This window comes from Halyomorpha halys, unplaced genomic scaffold (genome assembly GCF_000696795.3).
Source record: "Halyomorpha halys isolate HHAL.00 unplaced genomic scaffold, Hhal_1.1 Scaffold64.1, whole genome shotgun sequence".
NCBI classification, from domain to species: Eukaryota; Metazoa; Arthropoda; class Insecta; order Hemiptera; family Pentatomidae; genus Halyomorpha; species Halyomorpha halys.
This window is the reverse complement of record NW_027116348.1, coordinates 2,369,065-2,395,510: the sequence shown is the minus strand read 5'-3', so window position 1 is coordinate 2,395,510 and position 26,446 is coordinate 2,369,065. Positions and strand designations below refer to the sequence as shown.

General features: G+C 30.1%; 1 protein-coding gene across 2 annotated transcripts in view; it reads left to right on the top strand.

The window, feature by feature from the left end:
• The window catches only part of LOC106692632 (cardioacceleratory peptide receptor), a 533,326-nt gene that overhangs the window by 486,381 nt on the left and 20,499 nt on the right, over nt 1-26,446 (top strand). For both annotated transcript variants that reach the window (XM_067053153.1, XM_067053154.1), the window contains one exon: nt 10,139-10,258. In XM_067053153.1, coding sequence (XP_066909254.1) covers nt 10,139-10,258 — 120 coding nt within the window. The remainder of the gene's footprint in view (nt 1-10,138; nt 10,259-26,446) is intronic.

Below are 26,446 nucleotides of genomic sequence, written 5' to 3'. Positions count from 1 at the left end.
AAACCATCAAATTCCTCTCGCATTGAATCCTTAAAATCCCAAATCCTACGAAAAATCCTTGATGCTCCTTATTACGGTACAAATAAACTCATCAACAAAGACCTTTTTTTTTATTTATTTATTTGTTGATATTTACAACTGTATAAAAAAATACAACCAGTAAATTTGATCATAATGACATAATGATATGATACAGGATGTAGAGAAACTACCCAGTAGTAGAACTCTAAAAACAGTTTACAATATAAGGTCACGAGGCCATCTTCTTTTCAGCACCTTGGAGGATTGCCAGGAATGGAAGAGGAAGCAAGGTTAGAAACGAGTGGGTTTGGGTGGTTAGGGAGTTTATTATGGAAGGAATAATATCGGGTTCGGGCTATATCGGTTACATAAGGAACATTTAGGTCTTTATGGATGGTTAATAAAACCATCCACTTAATAACTTACTAATAAAGTAACAAAATAAGGAGCATTGAGGATTTTACGAAGGATTTTGGATTGTAAAGATTGGATGAGAGGAATTCGAAGGTTTAGTGGAGCCCCAAAGCTCAACTCCGTATGTCCAGATGGGCCTTATTGTTGTCATGTAGATCAGTCTTTTGTAATGAGTTGGAAGTTTAGGCCGTTTGTCTAGTAAGTGCTGTAATAGTCGGAATCTGCGTGCAGGAAACTGTCTTTTCAGTCTTGTGTGAGGATAACAAAGACCTTAACATCCCATTCGTAGCAGATTTGGCCCAAGACAGATATGCGTCTTTACATTTCAAACTCCTTACCCATCTTAACCCATTAGTTCTTAATCCCTAATCCTTAACAATCCCTGATAATCCTCCAAGGCATCTGAAAAGAAGATGGCCACGGGAACATCTAATTTAAATTAATGCTTGAAGTACCACCAACAGATGGTTCCATCACAAGATTTTCAAGTGTAAACGAAAGATTTACTTATTTTATTTCTTATCTGTACAGTTGTAAATTACATTAAATAAATACATTTTTAAAAAACCTTCAACATAATACTTATTTATATGTTTTTTTTCAGTCAATCACTTTTTTGAAACATTTTTCAAAAATATTTTAAAAAAAAATTACTACAAAATAAAGAGCTTATTATGCATCGGACAAACTACAGTAAAGCCAACGTTGAAAAAAAACGTAGCCTATATCGTGTTAGTCATACATACATCCATATACAATATTTACATTCTGCCAGAGGAACTACGAGCTAAGCCATAACACCCCCGTGTGGATGACAAACCTGGGCTACAAGAGATCCCAGCGCATCTCTCTCAGCCGCATCACTAATATTAACCCTTTTAAGTGGCCTTTGCTTTTAGTGCGGCCTATGCTGCATTGGCAACCTCCCGTACCTTGTAGCAGTTTACTACTCACATTGCGAGAGATAAATTTATAATACGTCATAAATTGTCTAATTTAATTAGGAGAGAATTAAAAAAATAGTTTTTTTTTTTTACAAAAATGTAAAAAAAATAGATGTTTTTTTTTACAAAAATGTAAAAAAATAGTTGTTTTTTTTTTACAAAAATGTAAAAAAATAGTTGTTTTTTTTTACAAAAATGTAAAAAAAATTTGGTTTTTTTTTTTTTTTTTACAAAAATGTAAAAAAAAAGTTGTTTCACAAAAGAAATAGTTTATTTTTACAAAAATGTAAAAAAAAAAGCACTTATCATGTACCTTAGCGTTGTTCTTTATTTTCCTAATCCAATATTATTTATTTTGTTACAAAATATATTGGAAATATAAATTACATACTTTGTAATAAAATATGACTTATGAAAAGATGACTTTCCGTAGGTGCATATACGTATTATAAGAGAGAACTTAATTTTTATTTTCTTTATAATCATTTGTACCATTGTTATCTATATAATTTTCAGTAAATAAATAAATTTGTGTCATTCTCTATTTTGTCCTTGATGCATTGTTTTTATTTTAATTATGAAAATATAGTGAAAAACTTGGTTTTTATGAGCCTTTTTCCAAACAATAATCAAACTGTAAAATTCAGCCGGTTATATACGCATAGGCACTTACTTTTAGAACCTTCACTAAAGTCCAGAGGAGACTGAGTGCTTAAACCACATATACTCACGACTCCGTGAAATTAGACATTCAACCCTAACATTAAACAAATAAAACTCCTATGGGTTTGGTAAGGAAGGGCGTCGTAAACTTCTTGTGTTTTATCAGTTTTATGCGTCTACCTTGAAAACTTTAAATTTTATGGAAGATTATATTCTGTGAATAATTAAAGTATAAAATTTATTCGAAAGTGTTCAAATCATTTTCTTTTCTAAACCATCTAGTTTCTGTATTTAGGTTCAACTATTAGTGAAGTTAGATTATACACATTTCTCTAGTATTCAAAATATAATATAATAACCTATTTAAAATGTAGAGCATAGTGATAACAGTGTTTTATCATTTTTTGGATATACATTTAAAACTTATGGGTTTAGTAAAATGGGTTCGATAATAAATTTAATTTCTTAAAAAATGATTATGTAACTTTTTTTAACAATATAGTTTCTGAGATATTGAGCAGACAATAATTTTAAGTATTGATATTGCCTCTGAAATGTTAAAAATTGTTATTTAAAAAGCAACTGGATCTCAAGAACTGTTTTGTTTGTCGTAGATTTTATACACTTTAATGGCATACAGGGCCCATTTAAATAAACCCTATAATATTCGAAATTCTGGCAAAAAAATCAAAAACAAACAGTACCACATCCACCTTCCACATCATAAACACGAAAAGGAAACCCATGGAAAATTTTCGCACTTGAAGTCCTATCTTTACACAACAATATAAAAATAAAATAGTAATAAGTCCTGTTAAAAATTTTAACAAATGATAACCGAAAAATAATTCAGATTCATATTATTTGCAATGTGTGAAACAACGTAACTATTATTTTCACATACAAAAACGATCAAACAAATTAATTATAAACAAATAGGCTCTTTTTTTAGAATGCACAAACGATTAATTACTAATCAGTAATAATTAAATGTTGAAAATAAAATTTGCACAAAAGAAAAATTGTAACATAGCTCTAAACCGAAGCTTTGTTCCTACGTAGTTTTATACATTTTCAGAAATAGAATTGTTTAAAAAAATTAAAATCTGTACTGCAACAAGGAACTACTATTACCAAACCAACAATTGTGCAAGGAGGTAATTTGGTCAGAATTACGCCACATTTTTACCCAATTAAGAGGGTGGGTGAACCCCAGGAGGGTTCCAAAACCCACGGGGTTGACTCACATAGTGTACAGAAAACAATTTTCTGCCCAGCCTGGTTCAACTCGTCCTTGGAGTTAATAGCATAGTGCCTTACCACATTCTCACAATTCTTTTACAACCGTACAAAATACAAACGGGTGGTACTAGATATAATTAAGCGGGTAATAAGTTTATTTATCTCAAGTTTTAATCCCTAAACGAAATAAAGAATAACATTATCAACTAATAAAGCCAAAAATTCTCCTATGAAAATTATACGTTTATTAACGAACATTTATAAAAATAAATAAATAAACCAATTTGTCCACCAACAAGGTCTGATCCATTTCTTACATTGTAAGGGAAACTGGCAAACGAACTGGTTGGAATCAGAACAAAAATAGCACCATTAAAAAGGAGACCATTATTCCCTGAATACGTCAAAGATCTGGGGTGAAAGAGTTGGGCATTATTAACAAAGGGTTGGTGGAGGGCAACAATAGCTCAGAAGTGGAATTTCTTTCTTTTAAGGCTATTAAAAGACGTCTAGGCCAAAATGAATCCTTGGAGTGGATGATTGATTATTAACTAGATCGCACGGCATTATAAAGAATTTTTCATTTCTTTTGTTTTATAAAAATATTTTAGTGATAAGCATCAGCTAATTATGCATCATTTGTTTTTTATTGCTACGCCTAATTTAACATCCATCTAAATTTTTAATTATGAGTAATAGTTTTTATTAAGTCGAGTCACAAGTAATTTTCGTTACAACTAACCAAGAGAGTGCAAGGTGTCACGGATTTGGTTAAAATTTTATAGGATGGTACATTTAGTTTCTCTGTTCATGAAGATATATGGTTATAGTTGTTAATAATTTTTTTATATATTTGCAATTAAAGAATCAATCCACTTGTTTAACTCAGAGTAATCGTTTGCAACAGAACTAAATTTAACTAGTGAATTGATTCTTTAACTGTAAATATCTAAACAATTATTGAGTAGTGGCCACTATAATCCTATATATTTATCAACAGGGAACTAAATCTAAAATTCCACAATTTTTTAACTGAATCCGTAACCCCAAGACCATGCACTCACCTCGTAAGTAGAATCTATTGTTCGTATCTACCCGCTATGAGTTACCATTAGAAGTTTTAGTTTTCACAATATAGACGAGGCTTCATTCAGTCTTTAGTGAACAGTTTTGTGTGATGCATGTCACGTTGTTTTTTAAACCTCTGAAATGGAGGTTTAAAATGGAAAAACCTTCAATTCACAAGAGCTACTCGGGCAGGCTGTCAAAAACTTCTTTCAGTCCAAATCAACCACATTTTTTACCACATAAACTGCCAGGGAGATGGGGGACGGATATTGATAGTAGCTGTTGCTACGTAATAAATTAAAATAATTTTATTATTTAATGAGAGCGAAATAAATGTTTGATATGAAAACGGAAGTTACTTCACTTCTTTTTCACTACAATTAAAAATATGAATTGGTTAATTATTTGAAACCAACAAAATTAAAGGTATTTGAGTGGAAGTTTTTTTTTTTTTTTTTTTTTTTTTTTTTTTTTTTTTTTTTTTTTTTTTTTTTTAAATCCGCATTTATGCTCTTCTGGACTATTTGAATGAGGATAAGAACTATATGTTACTAATAGGATAATACTATATGTATGAAGATATAACTTAATTTTACATGAGTCTAATCCTCCTAATTAGAGCTGTTACGAAGAAATCGAAAAAAAATAAATAGAAATCGCTTTCATAAAGTGCTACTTCCAGACTGTCAATATTATCGAAAATGGTGCAGTCACATGCCACGTATATACCCGTTTCAAAGATGTAATTTCAGTTTCGAACTTATTTTTGTTTTTTAGCTAGGCAGTTTAGACGCATCTATTTTACGGTACTTGGTTTTCTGGACTCCCGGGACCTCAAAACCTATATTTACGTCGAAAACTAGAAATAAAAATATTTAACGATTGCAATACTCCTTACTAAATAAACTATATGTAGGAAAATTAAAGTAAAAATTATGATATAACTTTGAAAAGTGATAAAATTATTATTGAGAGTTCTAAAAATTAGAACATTTGAAACAAGGAGTGACGTGGCAACATCATGTATGTACACAAAAAACGAACTGAAGCAAAAAACTAAACATTCTTCACTCACTAAGCTGTACTTCCTGGGGTGCCGATAGACCTAGTTCACTCACACTTTATAAGGCATTAATAAGTTCCATTAATAAAAATGGACTACGGATCATTCGTCTACGGCTTGGCTCGTTCTCAAGTGCTTGCTAAGCTGGATACAATCCATTACGCCACAATCCGAATCTCGACCGAAGCATTTCGAACAAACCCTATTCTTAGCCTTCCGTGAATCCGAACAATCACCTCTTTTATTTAGAAGATTAAAATTAGCCATTGGCTACACTTCAAAATTGTACCCACAAATATATATTCAATGCTAAGTTTAAAAATTAATCAATCAGAAAATGGCCATCCACCCTGGACCCATCAACGACCTAAAACTATTCTAGAACTCTCGCACAATACTGAACATTCTCGATATAAAGCTCATATTTCTCGCCTTATCCAAAACATGCCGACAGCCTCTACAATCTTCACAGACGGATCTAAGTCAGAACAGTCAACATAATCAGCTTTTGTTACCAACAATTTGACGCATAAAATTAAACAACACAAGCTATATGTGACACATTCACAGCTGAACTAAAAGCAATAGCAGCAGCATTATATTTCTGTTTGTCTTCGACACAAAACAACATCAAAATGATAACAACAGATTCACTAAGCTCGCTAGTAACCATAGATTACATGTATCCGAAACACCCCAAAATTTCTAAGACCCATTACCTATATCCTAAGATCCATACCATTACATTAATATCTAACCATCCTAGTAAATCTGGGCATATCAGTACAATTTATGTGGGTTCCCAGTCACGTTGGAATCACAGGAAACGAACTTGTATGTGTATTGTAATAATTGTATATTTTTCACACGATAAATTTGGCTCCAACTTATTATTATTATCCATTGTGAATAAGCACTTCTCTTAAATAAATCTAAACTTCATAATTCATCACATTTTTTGACTAACTGTTCATTTAATCGTTTTTAAACATTATTGAAAATTTGAGAACAACAGAGGTACTTACAAAAAATTAGGAAAGATTAGATTTTCACAAATTAGTTAATCGAAGTCAGATTCAAGCAAAAACTTTAAAAAAATATATAAATAAATCATAAAAATGTTACCATAACTTAAAAAGGGTAAAACATCTAATACTACTATTACTAATAATAATACTTCTAAACTTCTGAACTATTCAGTTTTGACGTTTTTCACAGTTTATAGAAAAAATATATCATTTCCAGCAATGCAATGAAGCAAGATAAAACTGAATATCAAAAGTACTCTTAAAACACAAATATTTATTCACAAATGTCTAAATACTTAGATCAATGTTAAAAGGGCATTTTAAATTTCAATGCGATTCTAAAATATTGGTGCTTAGCTTAAATCGTTGCAAATGTGACATATACTTTTTTTCAGTTTATGAATCGTACCGTTAACTGTGGTTACTTTATTACTACTCTAATTGTATTAGGATATTCGCTAGGACGACCCCAGTATAGAAACTCCAGTCCATGGCGCAATCTTGGGAATTTGCCCAACTAAAAGAAAACATTAAAAACTTCATATTTTTATGCCATATCTGTCATTATTTAAGCAAATTAAGGGATATTAATTAATTACATGTACAGTTACAGAGAAGTGATATTTTACACAAATAATATTGATAAAACTAAACTCATCAAAAAAATAAAAACACAAAATAATACTGTTAAAATTATTATTTACTGCATGTTCATAAACAATTTATTTTTATAAAACTTTTAAAATAGTAGTTTTATTTTATAATGAAATTTTTAAACATGAAAACAAATTTGTTATGTTAAAAGATAACAATTTCGTTTCTGTTGCTGATTTTAAATTGATCTAAGTTTTGTGGGATTGCAGTGGGTATGTTTGAAGGGGTAAAGAAGAATGCATTGCTGGTTTTGCATTTTCCTTTAATAAGGGAAAGAAAGCCATAGCCCTCAGCATCAAACGGTGTCTTAATTTATTATCAATTTATCGATTGGTGTCTTAATGTTTTAAGATTAATATGTAATAAAATTAATAACAGAATTTCAATTTAAGCTCAAATATATATATATATTTAGTTTAATGAACTAAATTTGAAATCGATTAAAAAAAAAACATTAAAAATTATATCAAATTATTTTTTATACTTTTGAAAAAACTATTCAACTATGTTTGAATAGGTGATAAAATTCATCAAATAGAATAATAGCTACTAGTATTTTGATCGATTTTATAGCATTTTCTGTGGCAGATATATTGTCTTACGATGGTCAAAACTAAAATTAAATTAAATTTGTTTTCCTTTCATAACTTGAAAGATGTACTAAGTTTAATTTAAAATTACCATATTGATAGCACCACATATTCGTACCATATTAAGAACTGATACAAATATTTTTCAAATAAGTGCATCTTACCTTAATTCAATACGTAATGTATTTAAAATTTAATTTATATCTTTAAGCAAATCATATTAAAGAACAACCGAAATAAAACAGAGAAAAAGGAAAAGTTTCCAAAACCAGCAGGTTCCATTTCAGTTGCGTGTAAAAGATCGAAAAATGGGCCCATAAATTCCTCAAGTAACGAAGCTAAGGGAAAAATAAGAGAGTGGTCCAGGAATTCGCTGAAAGGAATGAAGTGATTGAGAAACAAAGAAATTTCACTCAGAAAACTTCCGGAATAGCCAGGCATTCAATAAGTCATATTTTACCCGGAAACTCGTTTATTTCATTTTCTCATCTTTCTTTTAAAATATTCTCTTTCTCAGTTGTATTAGGAAAAATTGAACATTTTTTTAAACAATATATTTAACATCGTAGCAAAGAATTGGAAGGATCCAAGGCAAAATTAGTTCTAAAGTCTTGGGAAATTGCATACATAAAATAGATATGAAGGGAGTATGGATGAAATAAACCAGAGTCTTAACGCCATATATAGTACTTAAAATATAAATGTTTAGTAATTAGTCGTAGTGTTTAATTTAATTTATTTTTATTTGTATTGTTTTCATTATAATTCGCTTATTAGATATGTATTTATACTTGTGTTATAATTAAGTGTAAAAGAAACGGTTGCTAAAGGTTGTTAAACCGTTGCTGAGGGGACGCCTAGAAACAAGACTACCACTCATTTAAAGTATGTTGTTGCCAATTAGAGGTCAATATAGTTTCTAACCAGCGTTCTGTCTGCGTTCAGTATGTTTTAGTTTGGACATTGTGATTGTTAATCGGCATTACAATCCGAAACCAAACCTTTTCTGCGTTTCGGTCTTTGTCTTGAAAAGGCAGTTTCTGCTAATTAGTCGTTTGTTGTAATTGATTACCAGTAGTAACAACCTCAATCCTTAAGAAGACGTCAGTTTGCACGAAAACGCAAACCGAAACAGATGAAAATGTCAGAGATCAGCGACAAGGCACAAAAGAGAGCATTTTTTAATGACTTAAACGGTGTTTTCCATTCGATAGACCAAGAACTCAACTCCATAACCAACTCCTTTAAATATTGTTCAAAAATCTTCATGCTCAAACACCTAGAAAGGATACTCAAAATCCTAAGCACCTACGCCTCCCGTGGAATCTTTCCAGAAATACTCCTTGCAAAAGCAAACAATATGCTAATATTGGAATTGAAAAATGAGATCTGCAGCAAGATGCTATTCCATCCGTTGAGAGAGAATCTCTGTAGCTATGGAGAAAAGTTAATGGAATATCTAGCAGGAGCAGCCACGTGTCTCAGAAGAAATGACTTGAAATTGGACAAAAAGAGAAGTAGTGTTTGGCATCATGTCACGGCTTCATTGGAAGAAATCGGATGGGATTCTGCAAGATTCAATGATTGGTGTGCACATGCGCTAGTTAGCAACTGAATATACTTTATATCGTGTCCCACAATAGAATTTTTCAGTGAACATGAATAAAAACAGTAGTGAAAAACAGTGTCAGTGTAATAACAAGTAATAATGCTCACATGAGAGCTAAAATATAGGTGAGTAATCACTTTTAAACTTTTAAGTGAACAGTGTATGCGTTTCTTAAAACTAACGGCAGCCATAGACTCATACTAGAGATAAAAGCTTCAGTCTATAATCAGTTGGCCTCCGGCACGCATTGAAGTATTGACCGCTCTTTCCTTTACGTCTTTTATTACGTATGATAATACATAAACTAATATATTATTTTTAACATTTTTTCATACAAATGTCTATTATTACCTCGACTCATCACAATGAGATGAGCTATTTTCATATGGCGAAGTCCAGTAAAAATAGCACTAAAAGAACTCGAAGCCTGGGAAATGCACCCACAAAGAACTCTCTAGCTAAACAAAACAGTAGTTGAATATATAGATAGAATAGAAATAGTAAAAAAAAAAAAGAAGATTAAATAAATTCATGGTTCAAATGAAATTGACTTATTTATGTTTTGACAAAGGTAGAATAGTATATAACTTTTTAATAACTTTGTTTGAAGCTGTAATTTTAAAGTTAAGATATCTTTGAGAATGGTCTAAAGCGCCGAAACGTTGGGGTTTTTTGTTCGGAAGTTACTATGAATACGTTTTATTATAATTGAAAAACAAGATATTCTATTATATATAAATAATTATTGCCGTTTTGGTTAAGAAATTTGGATTCAATCATAAACGAAATTTATAAAAATATTCTCAAATAAAGTTTAATTAAAATTCTTTACGTTATTTCAGGTATTTCTACTGACAAGGTGAGACTGGAACATGATCATGAATCAAGACGCGCTAGTTCAAGAGGTTTGATACCAAAAGCCAAAGTCAAGACGGTCAAGATGACGTTCGTCATAGTTTTTGGTAACTATTAATTATTGTGAATGATATATTTGTTTTAGTAGTGTAGAAAGAATATTTCTTGGCATTTAATTAGATTGATATAGAAAATTTAATATTAAACATCAGGTGAGAAAGCAAGTGTCACTTAAAAAAAAAAAAAGAAAAAAAGTTGTTGGTATATTCGATTCAGAAACAAATTTTGCATTACTACGGAGTAAACATAAAAAATAAACTGATTTATTTTTTTCGCAAACTAACTCTCTACAAGATTGCATAATGTCATTCTGAAACATTGATAACAATAATTCAATTAAAAAAACTGTTTTTCACCTATTTCTTTTATAATACATTATAATGTTTAACATAAACATATGTATATGCTGTTCACATTCGTGTAATAAATATGTATGTGCACAGAGCTCATAGTGAAAATGTAAATACAGTACAGAGTCATTAATAATAACATCCTGCTATTATAAGCATGCATATTTTTAAAAATGAAGGTAATGGTGGAGATTAAATAAATATAATTTAAATTAAAATTTAATAATCCTTTACTGGAAGATTCCTATGGTATTAACTGGATTTAGTGAATGACACAATTTTCTTCCTTATTAAACTATAATAGTTTATTTCATTTCATACAGCAACGTTTCGGGAGATTTCCCCCTCTTCAGGCTGTTGATAACAAAAACATATATTTGCCATGTAATTTTCTCCTATTAGTCTCACTTGCTAATATATTATAATATTAATGTCATTATTGAGTAAAATCTTTCTAATAGTCATACATTGACTTTCTGAGAAAGGTAATTATTCTCCTACAATGTATGACTATTAGAAAGATTTTACTCAATAATGACATTAATATTATAATATATTAGCAAGTGAGACTAATAGGAGAAAATTACATGGCAAATATAGGTTTTTGTTATCAACAGCCTGAAGATGGGGGAAATCTCCCGAAACGTTGCTGTATGAAATGAAATAAACTATTATAGTTTAATAAGGAAGAAAATTGTGTCATTCACTAAATCCAGTTAAATTTAAATTAAAAATGATCCAAATTATATAAGTACTTTCTCACAAGATTTTTTTTTTTTGTATTCCAAAGGTGATATTTAAAACTTTTTTTTTTACTCAACCAACTGCATTAAATATTTCAAAACATCAAGAAATTAAATTAGCAATTGAATAATACTGTAGTATAAAATTATTGATTAATAGGTCAAGGAATTTTGAAGCAAAATAACTAAATTTAATAAAAAAAAAAAATCACAAAATATATTAGACATTGATTATTTTATTTTCTTATGTCACATTTGACCGAGCAGTACCAATCTCAGTATAGTCCAGCTTCAAATTTTATTTCACCAGCAACGAATTCTATTCACAATTTAACTTTTCCCAGCACGAAATACAATTCAACAATACTAAAACAATAAACAATGAAGAACAATCGTATAATTTAAAAATTGATAACACAATAGAGAACACAGTTCAAAACTTTTCGTTGCCACTATTGTTATGTGTTCAGTTTATTCAATTTACATAAATATTTTAATATTGTTTTAAACTTGCCATAATGATTATTTTTATTCTTCAATAAAAACAAAACTGTTCGCACAAGAAGGTATATTGATAAGAAATAACATCAAAAGGGACTCCTGTTTGCACCCGTAGCCAGAAATCGAAATGCAATCGCCAATACTTGTATACAGTCTTTCAAATTGGTATCGATTATATCAATTCTGGAAAAACATCTTATTTTGATATTCTTTATAACTGCAAGAGGTAATTATCCAGTGCAAGTTCATGAGTTTATTAAAAATTAAAAATCCGGCGCAATATGAGCATCACACAACTCACATACCACCACTCACATATCATCGTATTGTAGAGTTTCTCGGGGTGAGAACAGATTATAAATTGTGTACCTGCTAAAAATACAACAGTTCAACAGAAGATAATGAAGTAAAATGTAATAGGTAAAATCAGACTGCCTCAGCTTCTACCGTTCCAATAAGATATTTCTATTTTTATTTTAGTTATTCATACAATTCTTTAATATTTCATTTCGTATTCACCTATTTGTTAATATTGCTAGCAATAAGAACTAGTTTTTTTTTCAAATAAACAAATTTAAAACTACTCTAGGAAAGATTTTGTTGAAAATTCGGCCTTTAAGCTCTATTAGACAGTTTTAATAAAGATCTAATCAAAATACGACTATTGGTTTTTGAGTTAGGCTTTAGTGACCCATTTTTTGTTCTAATCAATAAAAAATTAAATACCATAGTAAACGCCAACTTCAATAATTAATTTGTAAATAGTATTACAATTAGTTTTTTAGTTAATTACATTTATTTTTTTATTTTCAATAAATTTTTGTTAATTTGAAAAGAAACATATGTATTTTATATTTTTTATTAAAAGATTTTAGAGTATGAGAAACAGTTGGGAGCGAAGGTACCAGCGTGGTAACGCGCCTGTCTACCAACCCAGAGGTTGTGAGTTCGAGTCCTCGGGCCTACCTAGGATTTTTTCAAGCATATTATACAATAATCGCTCAGTCTTTATGGTGGCACTCACAAAAACAGAAGTGGGAGTGACGGACCCACCCTATGACATTATTGTCAAGAAAACCGCGATGTATGTTCGTAGTAAATCCCACACGGCCTTGGACCTCTACGGTCTGTCGTGCCTATATTTTTTTAAAAATGAGAAACAGTTGGTAAGATTTCGTCTAGCAACAGGTCGGCGATCATTCATTTAAAATCAGTTATTCATTATTCATCTAGTATAATTCATTACCAGTCCTTTCTGCGTACGTAGAACATTTTTTCTTCCGAACCGTCCCATCTCGTCTCTGAGAATTCGGATTCATCATATAGTATTATATATATATTAATTTTGTAAATTTGTTTCTCTCTTTCCATAACTCGTTTTCCTAATTTGTCTAGAAGACCTTTTATTTTGACGTATATTCATTATTTTAGTTAAACTTTTTTTGGTTTTAATTTATGTTTATATTTTCTTTTGTTGGCCTTACCAAATAAATGTTTATATCCCACCCATTTTGTTGTTCATGCCAAGTCAATTGAGGTAGCTTTAATCAAGAATTTTCTTTTGTGTTACTTTATTTAAGTCTTATTGAAAAAAACATTTTTTTTTAATTGAGTGTTAGATTGAGGTGTTGTGGTAAAATACGCCTAATAGGTAAGTAAGAGTGAAAATAAAAAATTCCTTCTGATCAATTTCTCTTTTTCCATTTTTCATTGTCAACTATCGCAACAGTACGAAAGCTGCTCAGATTTCCACTAGTTTCTGTCATTGTTCACACAACAGACACTTGTGTGGTCCATTCAAACACTCCATCCCGGAAATTTACTGTTTCAAATATACCTCACCATACAATAACAGGATAGAATTATTGTTATTATTCATCTATCTGCTTATGGTATGCATTTATTCAATAGACTGTATGGAAATTAGATAGGGAACTAACAGAAGAGGTCATTGGTTATATGAAAAGTAGAGATTATTTTTAAATAATGAAATGAATAATCCAAACGTATTTGTTAGTTTACGTTTATCCTTCCAAAAGAAATCTCACCTAAAACCTGAAAAGAAAAGCTATTAGGATTAGTCCTCCAACATCCAAGAGCAAGATGGATCCCCAGGCTGCCATTGACAGAGACGTATTGAGGCAGTTTGGGAACAGGTTAGTATAATCCAGATATCTTCTATTGCTGAGACACGATTCGTTTGATTGTAAGGCGATTTTTTGTAAATGTATGTCGTAGGTCCTAGTAAGTTATCCTTCTACCTATCTACCTAGTTAATTTTTGAAAAATTAAAAAAAATCTTTTAACATACCAATCGATGCTTATTTATATCTAAATATTTTTGGATAAAGTAAAAAATCTTTGATTAATCGAATATTTACACAGATAAAAATAATATAAAATTTTATTTTTGCCAGCATATTACTCCTCGATAACTATTTAGGACTATTTTAATTGGATTTGGAGCATGTAGCTCAATGTTTTATTATTTAATAATGTTCTTAAAGTTGGATCTCAACCATTTTTGAAGCTAGGGATGTGAATATTGAACAAAAAATATCTATTAGTTTGATGCATAGACAAAAAAGCATCAAAGTATAGTGTATCTAAGATGAATTTGCCAGTGGGGGAAAGGGGCTTCTTTCTCCTCTTTTGCCTTTCCTTCCCCATGTCTGTTCCAATAATTACTTCTGACGGGTTGTGTGATTAATTGGTTAGTTGGTCTCTACAACATCACTGCCCAAATTTTAGTTCCAGTTCAACAAATTCTGATATTACAAAAGGGCAGGGAATTTCTATTAAATTTCTCTGATATTGGTTTATTCATAAATATACTTTCAAAGTCAATGTTTAACTTATCTTTGTCTTGATTCCGTGATCGGAGCTAAAATTCTCTCTTGCTGATAACATATTTAGTGTTGATAGATATAGTTAAGTAATTATTATATAACTAGTTTATCTGCTTTTTATTTTTTTTCATATAAACTAACATATTTCTTAACTGTAATAGATTACTTCTTTCTACAGCCTTAGGATGAAAAATTCTATGTATAGAGTTTAATAGGATTGAAAAGGTTGTTAAATTCATATATTTTTTTCTGGGAGCAGTGTTATGCATAATATTATAATTTCACCCAATGCCGGCTTTCAAACTGTAACTGCACAACTATATATTCCTCATACAGGTTTTGGGAAGAATATTCAAATATTGATGTTACAAAAAAAAATAGATTTTTTCATCTAATAATTAACTGTTTACATAAATGCATAATCAAATAATTATTTCCTCTGAATAAAATTCTTTCCTGATATCAGCATATAAAATACAAATACCATAGCAGTTTTTTCTTTAGCATCTTAAAAAAAACTCACAGCGCTACTCGAATCTTTCTGATTTTAATTTCGTCATTTCGCACGATTCTTTTTTTTTTTTTCCATTTTATCAATTTTGCCTAAGAAGTCTTTCTCTATTTATTTTCTGAACGTTTTTCTTTCTTTTTTTTTTTTTTTATCTCCTGAGGCCTGCCTTTCATAAACATTTTATTGGGGCTGTTTTTTCTCAAGTGCTATGACCCTTTGAAATGTATCTTTAATCTCTTCTTTTTTCGAGTTTAAATCCGCTGTGAGATCCCTGAATAGAGTAAATCAAGATTTAAAAATTAAGTTTCCTAATATATAGGCCTTTTTTATAAATTGTTTTACTGCAAAGTATTAATTTTATTTTCTCTTGAGAGAAGTTGAAATTCTGGTGCCATCCTAAACGTTTTACTGCTTTACTTTTTTGTTTGTTTATATAAATTTAATTAAATGTTCTTTTTTTATTTATTTAGATAAGTTTCAAAATTTTCACTACGGTAAACAACATTTCTACAAACTACAATACGCCAGTTACCTTCCTTAACCTTCCGTTTAACCGGTGAGACGTTAGTGCCGGAAAGTTGGAAATGGTTTATTATAGGCTTTAAGTTGTCAGCCAGAGCAGGAAGGTGTGTGGAAGAAACACTCAAATGTCTGGGAAAAATTTAGGTTTCTAGCCTAAAACGTTTCAATGGCGCACCCTATTGAATCCATAATTCCCTAAGCAATGAAACATTTGATCATAAATTTATATGGCTATAAACCATAGTGTAGTATTATCTTTGTTTTTTTAATTTTGGTAAGTGTTTTAAAATTTAAGAACAACTTCCATGATACAAATGTCTTTTGACTTTGATCATTTTTCATCCTGACACTTCTATTTTGCTGTTGTAGCATTGCAGTTGGAATTGCGTGTTGTTATTCTTAGAAATGAAATCGAAACGACGGAATATGAATCTTCGCACAAATGCAGATAAAAGAAAACGAGAGGAATGAGGAAACGAAACGATAGAAGAAAAAGCACAATAACATATATACTACTCGTACTTATCCACCACCTTAAAGTGCACGAAATGAATTAAGTTAGGTAATAGTGAATAAATTACATCAGTTTGCAAAACTTCAACGTAACCACAACACAGTATGAGAATCGAATAAAGCTAAAATGCATAACAATTCTAGAACGAAGCACCAGAGTGTCGTTTGAATGGCTAAGTTAAAATGTCACCATTACATACACTATCTGAACCATTGTTCTCATTTGTTATGGGTAATACAATAGGCGCAATCAAAGAATTTTTAAATAACATGAGAAATTTTAACACGTTTTCGAACGACTTAAACATTGATGATTCAGGAATAAATCTACCAATTCTTTGTTACCAATTATGAATGTTGACCACAAATCTTTGCAAATATATTTCATTGGAAATTCTTGTGATGAGGTAGATCGACGCTGTAAAACTAACCAAACAAATAAAAGAGAAATAGTTAAATCGTTATAACAATTATTTCATAAGCACAACCACTAGATTAAATTGTTCAAAACTTCCATTGAACAAATACCATCCCATGACCATAAAATTGCGAATGAGCAAATAAAACACCTGTCGGTGAAAATTTAAGGAGATTTAACGCTCTAACAAATAATTTGACTTAGAATCCCTAGTTTTATTATTTACATAATTCTCGGACTTTTAAGTTTCCTTGCATTTTTAATTGTAAGGATTATTTAATTTAAATATATACTCGAAATACTCGTTGCAACTTTTTTTTGATGAATACAACCTATTCCGAAAATTTCAGATTTTTTTATCTAACCAATAGACTTTTATTTCCTCATTAGTTCTTTAATTTTCCTCAAAAATCCAATGAAAACACTTGAACTTGATGTATTTTTTTTCTGAGTTTATTTGTTATCTATGTTTATCCGTTCTGGAGCTATTGATTTTTTTTCCGCTTTTGGCCATTCGGCCCCAGAATGCCAAAAAAAAAGAAAAAAAGTTTTTCAACAAAACATATTTGAAACAGATGCTTTCTATACCGTCTATCGAAATCAGGAGTGTTATTATTGGCTTATGTTGTTGAAAGTTTGTAAACCAACATCTTTCCAGAATTTAAGAACAGTCTATGGTTGTTTGAGTGCAACATATAAAGAAGCATGTAAAGTAATAAATTTACTCAAAAACGATCGACAATGAGATAGCTCACTTGCTGATGCGGCAATTTCTCCTTATCCGAAACATATTCGCGTTTTATATGACATAATAATGTCAACATGTTCATCAACAAATCCGATCGAATTGTGGGAAAAATCTAAAGATTTTATCACTGAAGACATTTTGCAATGATTTTGTATAAGATGTTCATATAATTCACTCCGAAAATTTATAATTATTTTAATTGGAAACAATTATTTAGTGATCAATAGCAATGGATTGTCAAGTGTGAAGCGTATTAGACAAGCTAATGATATATTTCTTACTGAATTGCAGCATGAAAAAAAATTGCTTATAACACAATCGAACACCATTTAGATCTAATGTCCTTTGTCGGATTTTATATCCGGGAATTTTAATATTTTTAATCTAATTTTAATACCCCCTCAATGCAGAATTCAAGAATCTGTGAATCATCCGTATATGTTTTGCCGTACCCTGTCTACCTACACAACTACTACTAGAGTATGCTAGTCATGCTAGAGTATGCTACATATGCTAGTAAGCGTTCGATAGAAAAACAACTAGATCGGGTAATGTTGCATCACATTAACCCTTCCGCTCAACCTGGACGAAGAACCGGCGAACGAGACGTAAGAAGGCAGCGGCACCAATTGGACCCATCGCGTACACCACACCATTATCTCTTACATTTACATGCCCCTTCAGGGATTTAATTAAGTTCTGTAAGATTATATGTTTACATTATATTGTTACAAACAATGTCTCTCAATTTATTTAATAGGACCATCTCAATATGGCCTTAATGGCCACTGAAGTGCATACACCCTTATAATCGCGAACATTTTCAAATAAAAAAGAACTTTGACAACGGTTCTAATCTTTTTAATAAGGTCCAGTTTCATGAGGTTTATATGGCAATTTATATAGGGTAGTTTAATTTGGTGTAGTTTATAGGGCCCTAAATTACTTCTGTATTTCCTGTAGATTTATTGAGTCGTATTGAAGCTATTGTTATTTCTTTTCAATCAAAATTAAAAGAAAAAAACTTTTAAATAGTTTTTTGATCCAAAATTCGTATAAAGGGGTCTTTTGAGGAGTTAAAACGGATATAACCTTTGTTTCATTCCCAAAACTCTGTTAACTCACTTTGATAGATCTGTCGGTTCGATTTCCTTCAATGTCGTACATATTGAACAATCGAAGCACACTGGGGATACTGTACAAAAGTATTGATATTTTTATGAATTATATACGTATGTCAAAAAAATAGATACACTATATAAAAGATTAAAAATGAAATCAGTTAAATCGGACGGAACATCATTTTTAAAAGGTTACACTAACTACATATACGGCAGATAGCAACTTTTTATCACCTAATATTTATATTAGAATTATCTCTGAAGGATATGAAAAATATATGGCAGATTCCATTAAATGATTTTTTTTTATATTCGAAAAAAAAAAATTATGCTTTGAATAAAGTTGGTCGACAAATTTTTTTCAGGAGAAAGCAAATTGTATTCTATTTTAGCGTCGTCTGATATTTCAAATAATTAAAAAAATCAGAAACCCAAAAAAAAAAACACTAAGAAATATTGCCCAGAGAAATTATAGAAAGTTTTTCAGAAGTAGTTTTCAACAAGTTCTAGATCCTGCTTATAAACGGCAACATAACAATTCAGTATAAGAGCTCTTGTAAGGTTTTATTATCCTAAAAACTTTAAGCCGATAAGAAGATGTTTGTATATGTTTATTGTCGTAACGAAGGACATCCTTGAAGGATAAAAATAACAAAAACGATTTAATAAATAATCTTTTATGACCAATGTTAGTAAGAAAAAATAACTCTGAGAAAATATTTGGCTTATAATTGTCTTATTATACATTATACCTTATAATTGACTATTTACCGCTGCATATTGTAAAGTAGATGCTACAAATAAATATAAAACTATGAATATGTCCAAAGCAGGAGGTAGGAATCTTTTCAGACAGAGTTAATTAAAGACGATTTAAAATGTGAATACCTATAGATGCGATTATAAATTTGATAATGATTATATTTATTAAGGACAATTGTCTCAGTACACTACCAAGTGTGATTGAGTTAAAAAATGTTTACAAGAATATCAGAGAAATAGCTAACTTTAGACCTCTTCACCCTGATTAGAAACAGAAGTTGTCCCAAGCTAGCAATGAAATACAAGATCGTATGCACAGCCCTACGGCATTCTCGGACCAGACTGCTGTATCTCAACTCAAGGTAACCTAAATCCCACACACATTACAAACCAACACAATTGCTAACGGAACTATGGACAAACTAAACATTACTTGAACTAGAAATACAGACACTACAATAGACAAACATTTCAACAAATCTTATATTGCTGTAAACCATAAGAAAACAACAGAGCAATATTAATCAAGAATGTCATGATGCAGGGATTATTGATATTTCTTTCGAAATAGAGATAAATGCTTTATTTAGCCATGCTGCCCAAATAAATTTGGTTGCTATAGTACACAGCATACCAATTAATCCTTGATCAGAAATATATACACTTCATATATTCACATGATATAACGACATTCACACGATAAAACTTTGAAAAACACAAAAGCAGGAGGTAGGAATGTTTTCAGACAGGGTTACTTAAAAGAGGTTACATATGTTAATATTTATACATGTGTTTATAAATTTTAATACTAATATATTTATTTTTTATATTTATTAATTATTAATTTTTATTTCCTTAGTAATTCCAATAAATAATTGAAAGAGTAAAATTTGGCACCTTCGGCCGCCCGTAGCTCAGTGGTTAAGACACAGTCTTACATATTTGATGTCTATTGGCGGCGCCGGTGCGAATCCGGCCTGGGACGTTGACATTTTTCATTGAGTGGCGGTCCCACAAAATAAAGAACTTTGACCCCCCAACCATGGTTAGGCAGTATAGGTCTCCAATGGGAGTTTTGGCCGAAAAAAAAAATTGGCACCTTAGAGGACCAACAATAACCTTATTGTCATATTTACCATGGATATTTAATACAATCATAAAAACATAAAGATCAACTAATAAATACAATCATCATTCAATCTTTGAATTCAACATTTTTTTTTTTGTTATTTATATTTACATATCTCCTCAACTCAATTATCTTTATAATTAACTAGTGATTTTTTATCTCACCTCTTTTATGGTATTTTTTTTTCCTATTCTTCTTTAGTGTTTTGTTAGATTCGTTTTATACATCTAGATAATTTTGAGATTGAAATTAAGTCAATTTGTTATGAAGGTTGTGTGGCAATTAACAGTGCGGAGCCTGTAGAATTAATTAATAGCTCCCTCCCCCCCCCCCCAAGAGAAGTCTGAATTAAGTAATACTACTTTGTGACGTTATTTAAAAAAAAAATGTATGCTAGGTTGTAACATAGTTTATTGATAATATTAGTTCAATGCTACAGCGTTTTTATTAGGAAAGTCTTAAAGAAGCTATGGAACCTTCCTTCAATTATCTCCAGAAACGTTTGTTTTTTCCTTTGCAAGAAATCTATTAAGACACCTATTTTCGCTAAATTAAGACGAGTAAATCCACAAAAAATTTAATCTATAAGACCTTCTGTCCTCAGCATCATTGAGGAGCAACTACTCCTTGTTTTATGGGGTTCAGCCAAATGAGGAAGATATCTCAGTGGAAAGTTTTGGAGAAGTCCTGAAAATATGCAAATATTTCTTTTTTAGGGTTCCAATGACGAATTTTACCTTTGCTACACCAATTATTTGACGGGAATTTAAAAACATTCAGATACGTACTGTTTCGTTTAAACGGAATATTCGTAACAAATTGTAATGGCCACGATTGTAACAACACAAGCGCCCCATGTGGCCGATAAAAAAAAGACATTTACACACTCGCTAGAGCGAGCCTTTGTAAAGATATTTAAGTGGTCTTCTTTTATTTCGTAAATAAGCCAGGAGTGAGTAAGGACACCTCCGAAGAGCCCTCCGGTAGCCGAGAAGAGAGAAGATGAAGAGACATAGAAGAAAAGAAACAGGAAGCATGAAGGCATGGAGTAAGTCCACATCTTTTCACATAGATAAAACCATCATCATCATCATTAAACCCCAGTCAAAATTAATTAAGTATATCTAACAATAAATGTTCAATTTTGGCCACCCTTTATACTTGCAGTAACAATAGATTGGTATTTAACATTCTCTCTTGTTTAACCGAACTCTATAAATAAATGATCTTTCTTTCACATTATGCCTTATTTTATCCAATTAATTTCATACTGCCCTCTAAAAATTCAACCAGCCAATCAAAAGTAAAACAGTTCTTGGCCTTCAGTTAAAGGCGCACTTCACTCACATACTAATTTTTTTAAATATAAAAACCATGTTTTGTCCAATGTGTCATTTGATAAATGATTTTAATTTTATGTTAAATTAAATTAAAAAAGTACTTTCTCTTTTTTTCCAACATAGTTATAGCATACCAATGAAGAATAAAGTATTTTGCTATACTATTACTATGCTCATTTTATGAAAGGAAGATATATCCTTTTAGTATAACTAAATTACATTAAGGAATTTCTGTTATTTGTTTTAACAGCTTAGCTAGAGCATGTACAACCTACGAATCTTTTTATCCATCTACTTCGTTTTCGATTGAGCGCGAGTAGAAAATATGAGGCGGATTTTAGTCCAGTAAAATGGGAACCAGAATGAGCTGCCTAGCGACAGAAAGTTGGTATTTTAATCAACAATCCCCCCCCCCCCAAAAAAAATGAGAAATTTTCAGAAGTTCATCAATTGAGCATAAAATAAATATTAGAATTTATTCGAATAACGCATGTTTTTCAAGACAACAGAAAAAAATTAATTTTGTTTTTACTTAGTATAATATCTAAAGAAAATGAGGGTCAAAAAGTTAAAATACGTAATCATGGATTTAAAAATGACTTCGTATCAATGATTTTTATAACTAAAGCTCCACCGTATACAGGAACCACGAAGCACGTAAATCTTTAAGCCTGGAACCAGCGCAATCCTCTTAAGTGGGTCTGATCCTCGGACGTTAATCCCTCAGACTCATAGATTTCCTGAATATTATTTATTATTCATCTTTAGGGAATTTTATTACCTTTAAAATAAACAAGTTTATCATAAAATGTTCATTTGCCGAGTTATACCCTAACAAAATATTCTTTTCTTCCTAATTTTTTAAAAAAGATTTATGCCTGAAATAATAAGTAATAAACTAGAAGATAAAAAAGATTAATATTGATAGTCAGTCCTAATAGACAAATAAATAAATAAAAATTCATTTTTTCCCATTTCAAACACAGTGTACGATTTAACTTATTGCTAATAAAGATAGATAAAAAAAATATCAACAACTCTGCATAGTCGTAAGCTAAGTGCAATTTTTATATAGTTCATTATTCATTTTATCAATATTCTGTTTATTCAATACTGATTCACATATTGTAATAATTTAAAAAATATATATAAATTTAATGTAGAAGTGAACAAGGTCTATCAAATGCATAGCTTCACCAAGTGTGAGTGTTGGATAGATTTCCGTTATAATGTTATATAGTTTGTACGAATAATTCTCTTAGTACAAGTCCAAACAGGAGAAAAATAAATCATAATTACTTGTTAAAATTGATAAGTCTGACAGGTATAGTTCGGGGAATCAAAAATGGCGCCTGTTTCAAAACGTTAAAAAAAATTAATTTTAATTTGGAGCACCATATCATTAAAATGATCATATTCATAAATGCTAGTTTAACGTACTATAAAGAACTATTGAACGTTAATAGATCTATTAGGTTTTCTTCTATTGTCGATAATTTTATATATATGAAGCTCCGAATGAAAATTAATTTTTTTTTAATGTTTTGAAACAACGCCATTTTTTATTCCCCCTACCTATACATAGCAGACTCAATTATTGACTAATGATTATACATATTTATCATTAAATTAATAAAAAATTGGAATAAAATAACTGACTTTTCTTCCAATGGGCTGTTGTACTATATTTTCATAATATTGCATACTTCAAGTATAATAAACAGAACAAAGATATATGAGTAACGCGTAAGTTCTCGCCTATGACAGTTCTTGTAAGAAACAATAAAGTTTTGAGAGCTGAAGAAGATTATTACCAAACAATAGCCAACAGAAGTAGTAAAGCAGGTAAACGTCCAGTTTTAGTAGAAGGTTAGGAAGAGTATTAAAGTTGAAACTCATTCAGAGATTAGCTTGGAAATATGAGAGCTCTGGAAGAGGCAGTATTGGAAAAGTTATTTTTGGCAGTAAAAGTAGACCATTCGGATGAAAAACTACCACTTCAGTTTCCCGCTGAAACTGTCCCGTGATTACGATGAGGAAAATTCTTCTATTTTTACCTCGGTTGAATAAAATTCATTACCTTAAAAGTGAGGAATCATCACAGAAAGGTAAAAGTTTATTTTCAAAAAATGTCCTCCCCCCGTTATGTAAACCAGCAGATATTACAAACTTCCAACCAAGAGAATTTTTTTTAATGTGTTGCTGCCAACATATGTTTTCAATAATGCATATGATTTTAAGTTAAAAAACATATCTACTCTCTGTTGTTATAATTATACTGCAGAGGTACAAATGGGGTGTTGAAGCAAGATTAAAATAAAAATGTTATAATTTTTATTAGATTAGTTAGCATGTGAAATAGATTTATTTTAACTATAAGGCATTTGTTTACTAAAAGTAAACATATGATTGTAAACAAAAGCGGCGCGATCTTTTTGACGGACAAGGAGAGGGAGTCTACGATTGTTAGCTATCACGGGATTGTTTTAGTTTTCCCCGCAGCTTCGAAGGCTCCATGGTAAGACCGTGATATTTTGGCCAAGCCACATCTCTCACACAGATTTAAATATTTCAGCTGTACCATAATTTTCACAGCGATAAAGCATAATTCACTTAAAATTAAATTCGTGTAAACGATTAAACTTGTATATCAAGCAACCAGAGATATTCTTACTCTATGCACATTTCGTAACTCGAACTAAAAATTATTATAGACATAAATCTAAACAACTAAAATGTTTACCAATTTTAAAAAATATAATTCAATTACAGAATATTCATTTTAATTCACGAGCTCTTGAACAAAACTGACGTGATTAATCGGTAATAATTTTGCATACGTAGATTAAAACGCTCGAAACAGTTCGAGAGGAACCTAACAAAAACTGAATGTGCTAAATAATACTACATCATAATGATAATATTGCCTTAGGAAGGAAAGAAACAAAACGTAATCTATGTATTATAACCGATACATTAATGTAAGAATATACATTACACAATTTTGAGAAATAAAAAAACAACATTATTTTCAGCTACATGGGATATTTTTGCGTAATTTCTTCCTTTAAACATTGCTGAACTGGTAATGTAATCCATTTTTCATTACCATATATGTTCTTTTTTTTAAAAAAAATACTAATAAAAAACAATGCAATGAAGTGCATTGATTTCCTTTGATTTTTTTTATGTATTTTAAATTAAACTAAAATTAGAAAAAAACTTTAGTCTAAAGGTTTTATAAAACTAAAGCTTAATCAATTATTATGAAAAATATCCATTTAGTCTCAACATGTTTATTTTCTTATTATCCCGTCAAAATATATTTTAGTCTATCAATATCAATCAAATATTATTCAATTCATACTTTCTATTACAATCCCACCACTCACTTCAATAACAATACAATGTAATGTATTGTGGATAAAGTGAGTGACAAGGTTGTAATAGAAAGTAAAAATAACATCAGAATAATTAAATTTGAAGTTAAAAAGGAAATCGATGGATTTAATTGCATTTTTTCTTGATTAGGTATTTAAAATCTATTTGCTATTCTGCGAGCTTCCAGAACTCTCAGCTGAGCATCTGGTGAGATTAAATATTAACATTTATAAACATTTGCTCAAGGCACATTTAAGACAATTTTCTTTTGTTTTTTCATTATAAAATTAGTTTGTGTTTGTAAAGTATTAAGTCGTTTTCCTTTTTTTGTTAAAGAATAAGATTAATTTGTTTTATTTTATTTTATTAATACTAATTTTTCTTTTGTTTTTTTTAAACTTATTTATCCATTCAAGTGTCTCCTGTAACCGGTTTTTTATTATATTTTCCTTTTAATCTATGTGTTAGTCTTACTCTCGTAAAATGTATCTATTTGTTTGTTTTTGGTAAACTGATCTACTGCTGTGACTATGAATGATGGTCTGATCTCACATTACCGTCTAATATTGAATTTGTTTATCGGGTCACTAAAGAGGATCTAGGAGGGTGAATTCCGGAGAGCGAATTTGTTGATCGGGAGAATTGAAAAATTGTGAAAGGGTGAAATTGGAGGAGCAAAAATGAGAAAGAAAAATAGGAATGAATGGAATAATTGTTTATTATATCTTATTATCGTATCTCTTTTTTTTCTGATTATACAATGTATGTTTAGTTTATATATGTCCGATTACGGATTGATAAGTATGCTGTGTGAGATAGGTGCCTAGTGTATTTAGGCACCATAGATAAAGTATTTCTCTCTCTCTCTCTCTCTCTCTCTCTCTCTCTCTCTCTCTCTCTCTCTCTCAAAATCCGTTACGTCCACATTTTACGATAAATAGTTCTTATTAAAAAATAATAATAAAAGTAAATTTTAAATTTTAACTTACGAATCATTCAAAGGCAATATATCAAAAAAGATATAAAAAAACATTGAACACAAAATACAGATTTTTAAATAGAACTCTTTTGATCTATACTTCAACTTCTAGATCTCTGGATTTTTTTTTACTTATGTAAGTAAGACTGGATCGAAGTAGAAAATTCAAAATATTAACACCACTCAATGGCACAAATTCATTTATTAACTTTATTGTTTTTATTTTACACCTTTCTTTCATTCTTTTTTTTTTTTTTACTTCTTTATTCCTTATGTCATCCAAATAACTTTTTTTTCTATTCTTCTTATTATAAAGTTCTAAAATAAAAATTTTAACAATCAATAATTTTACAATTGAGAATCAATTA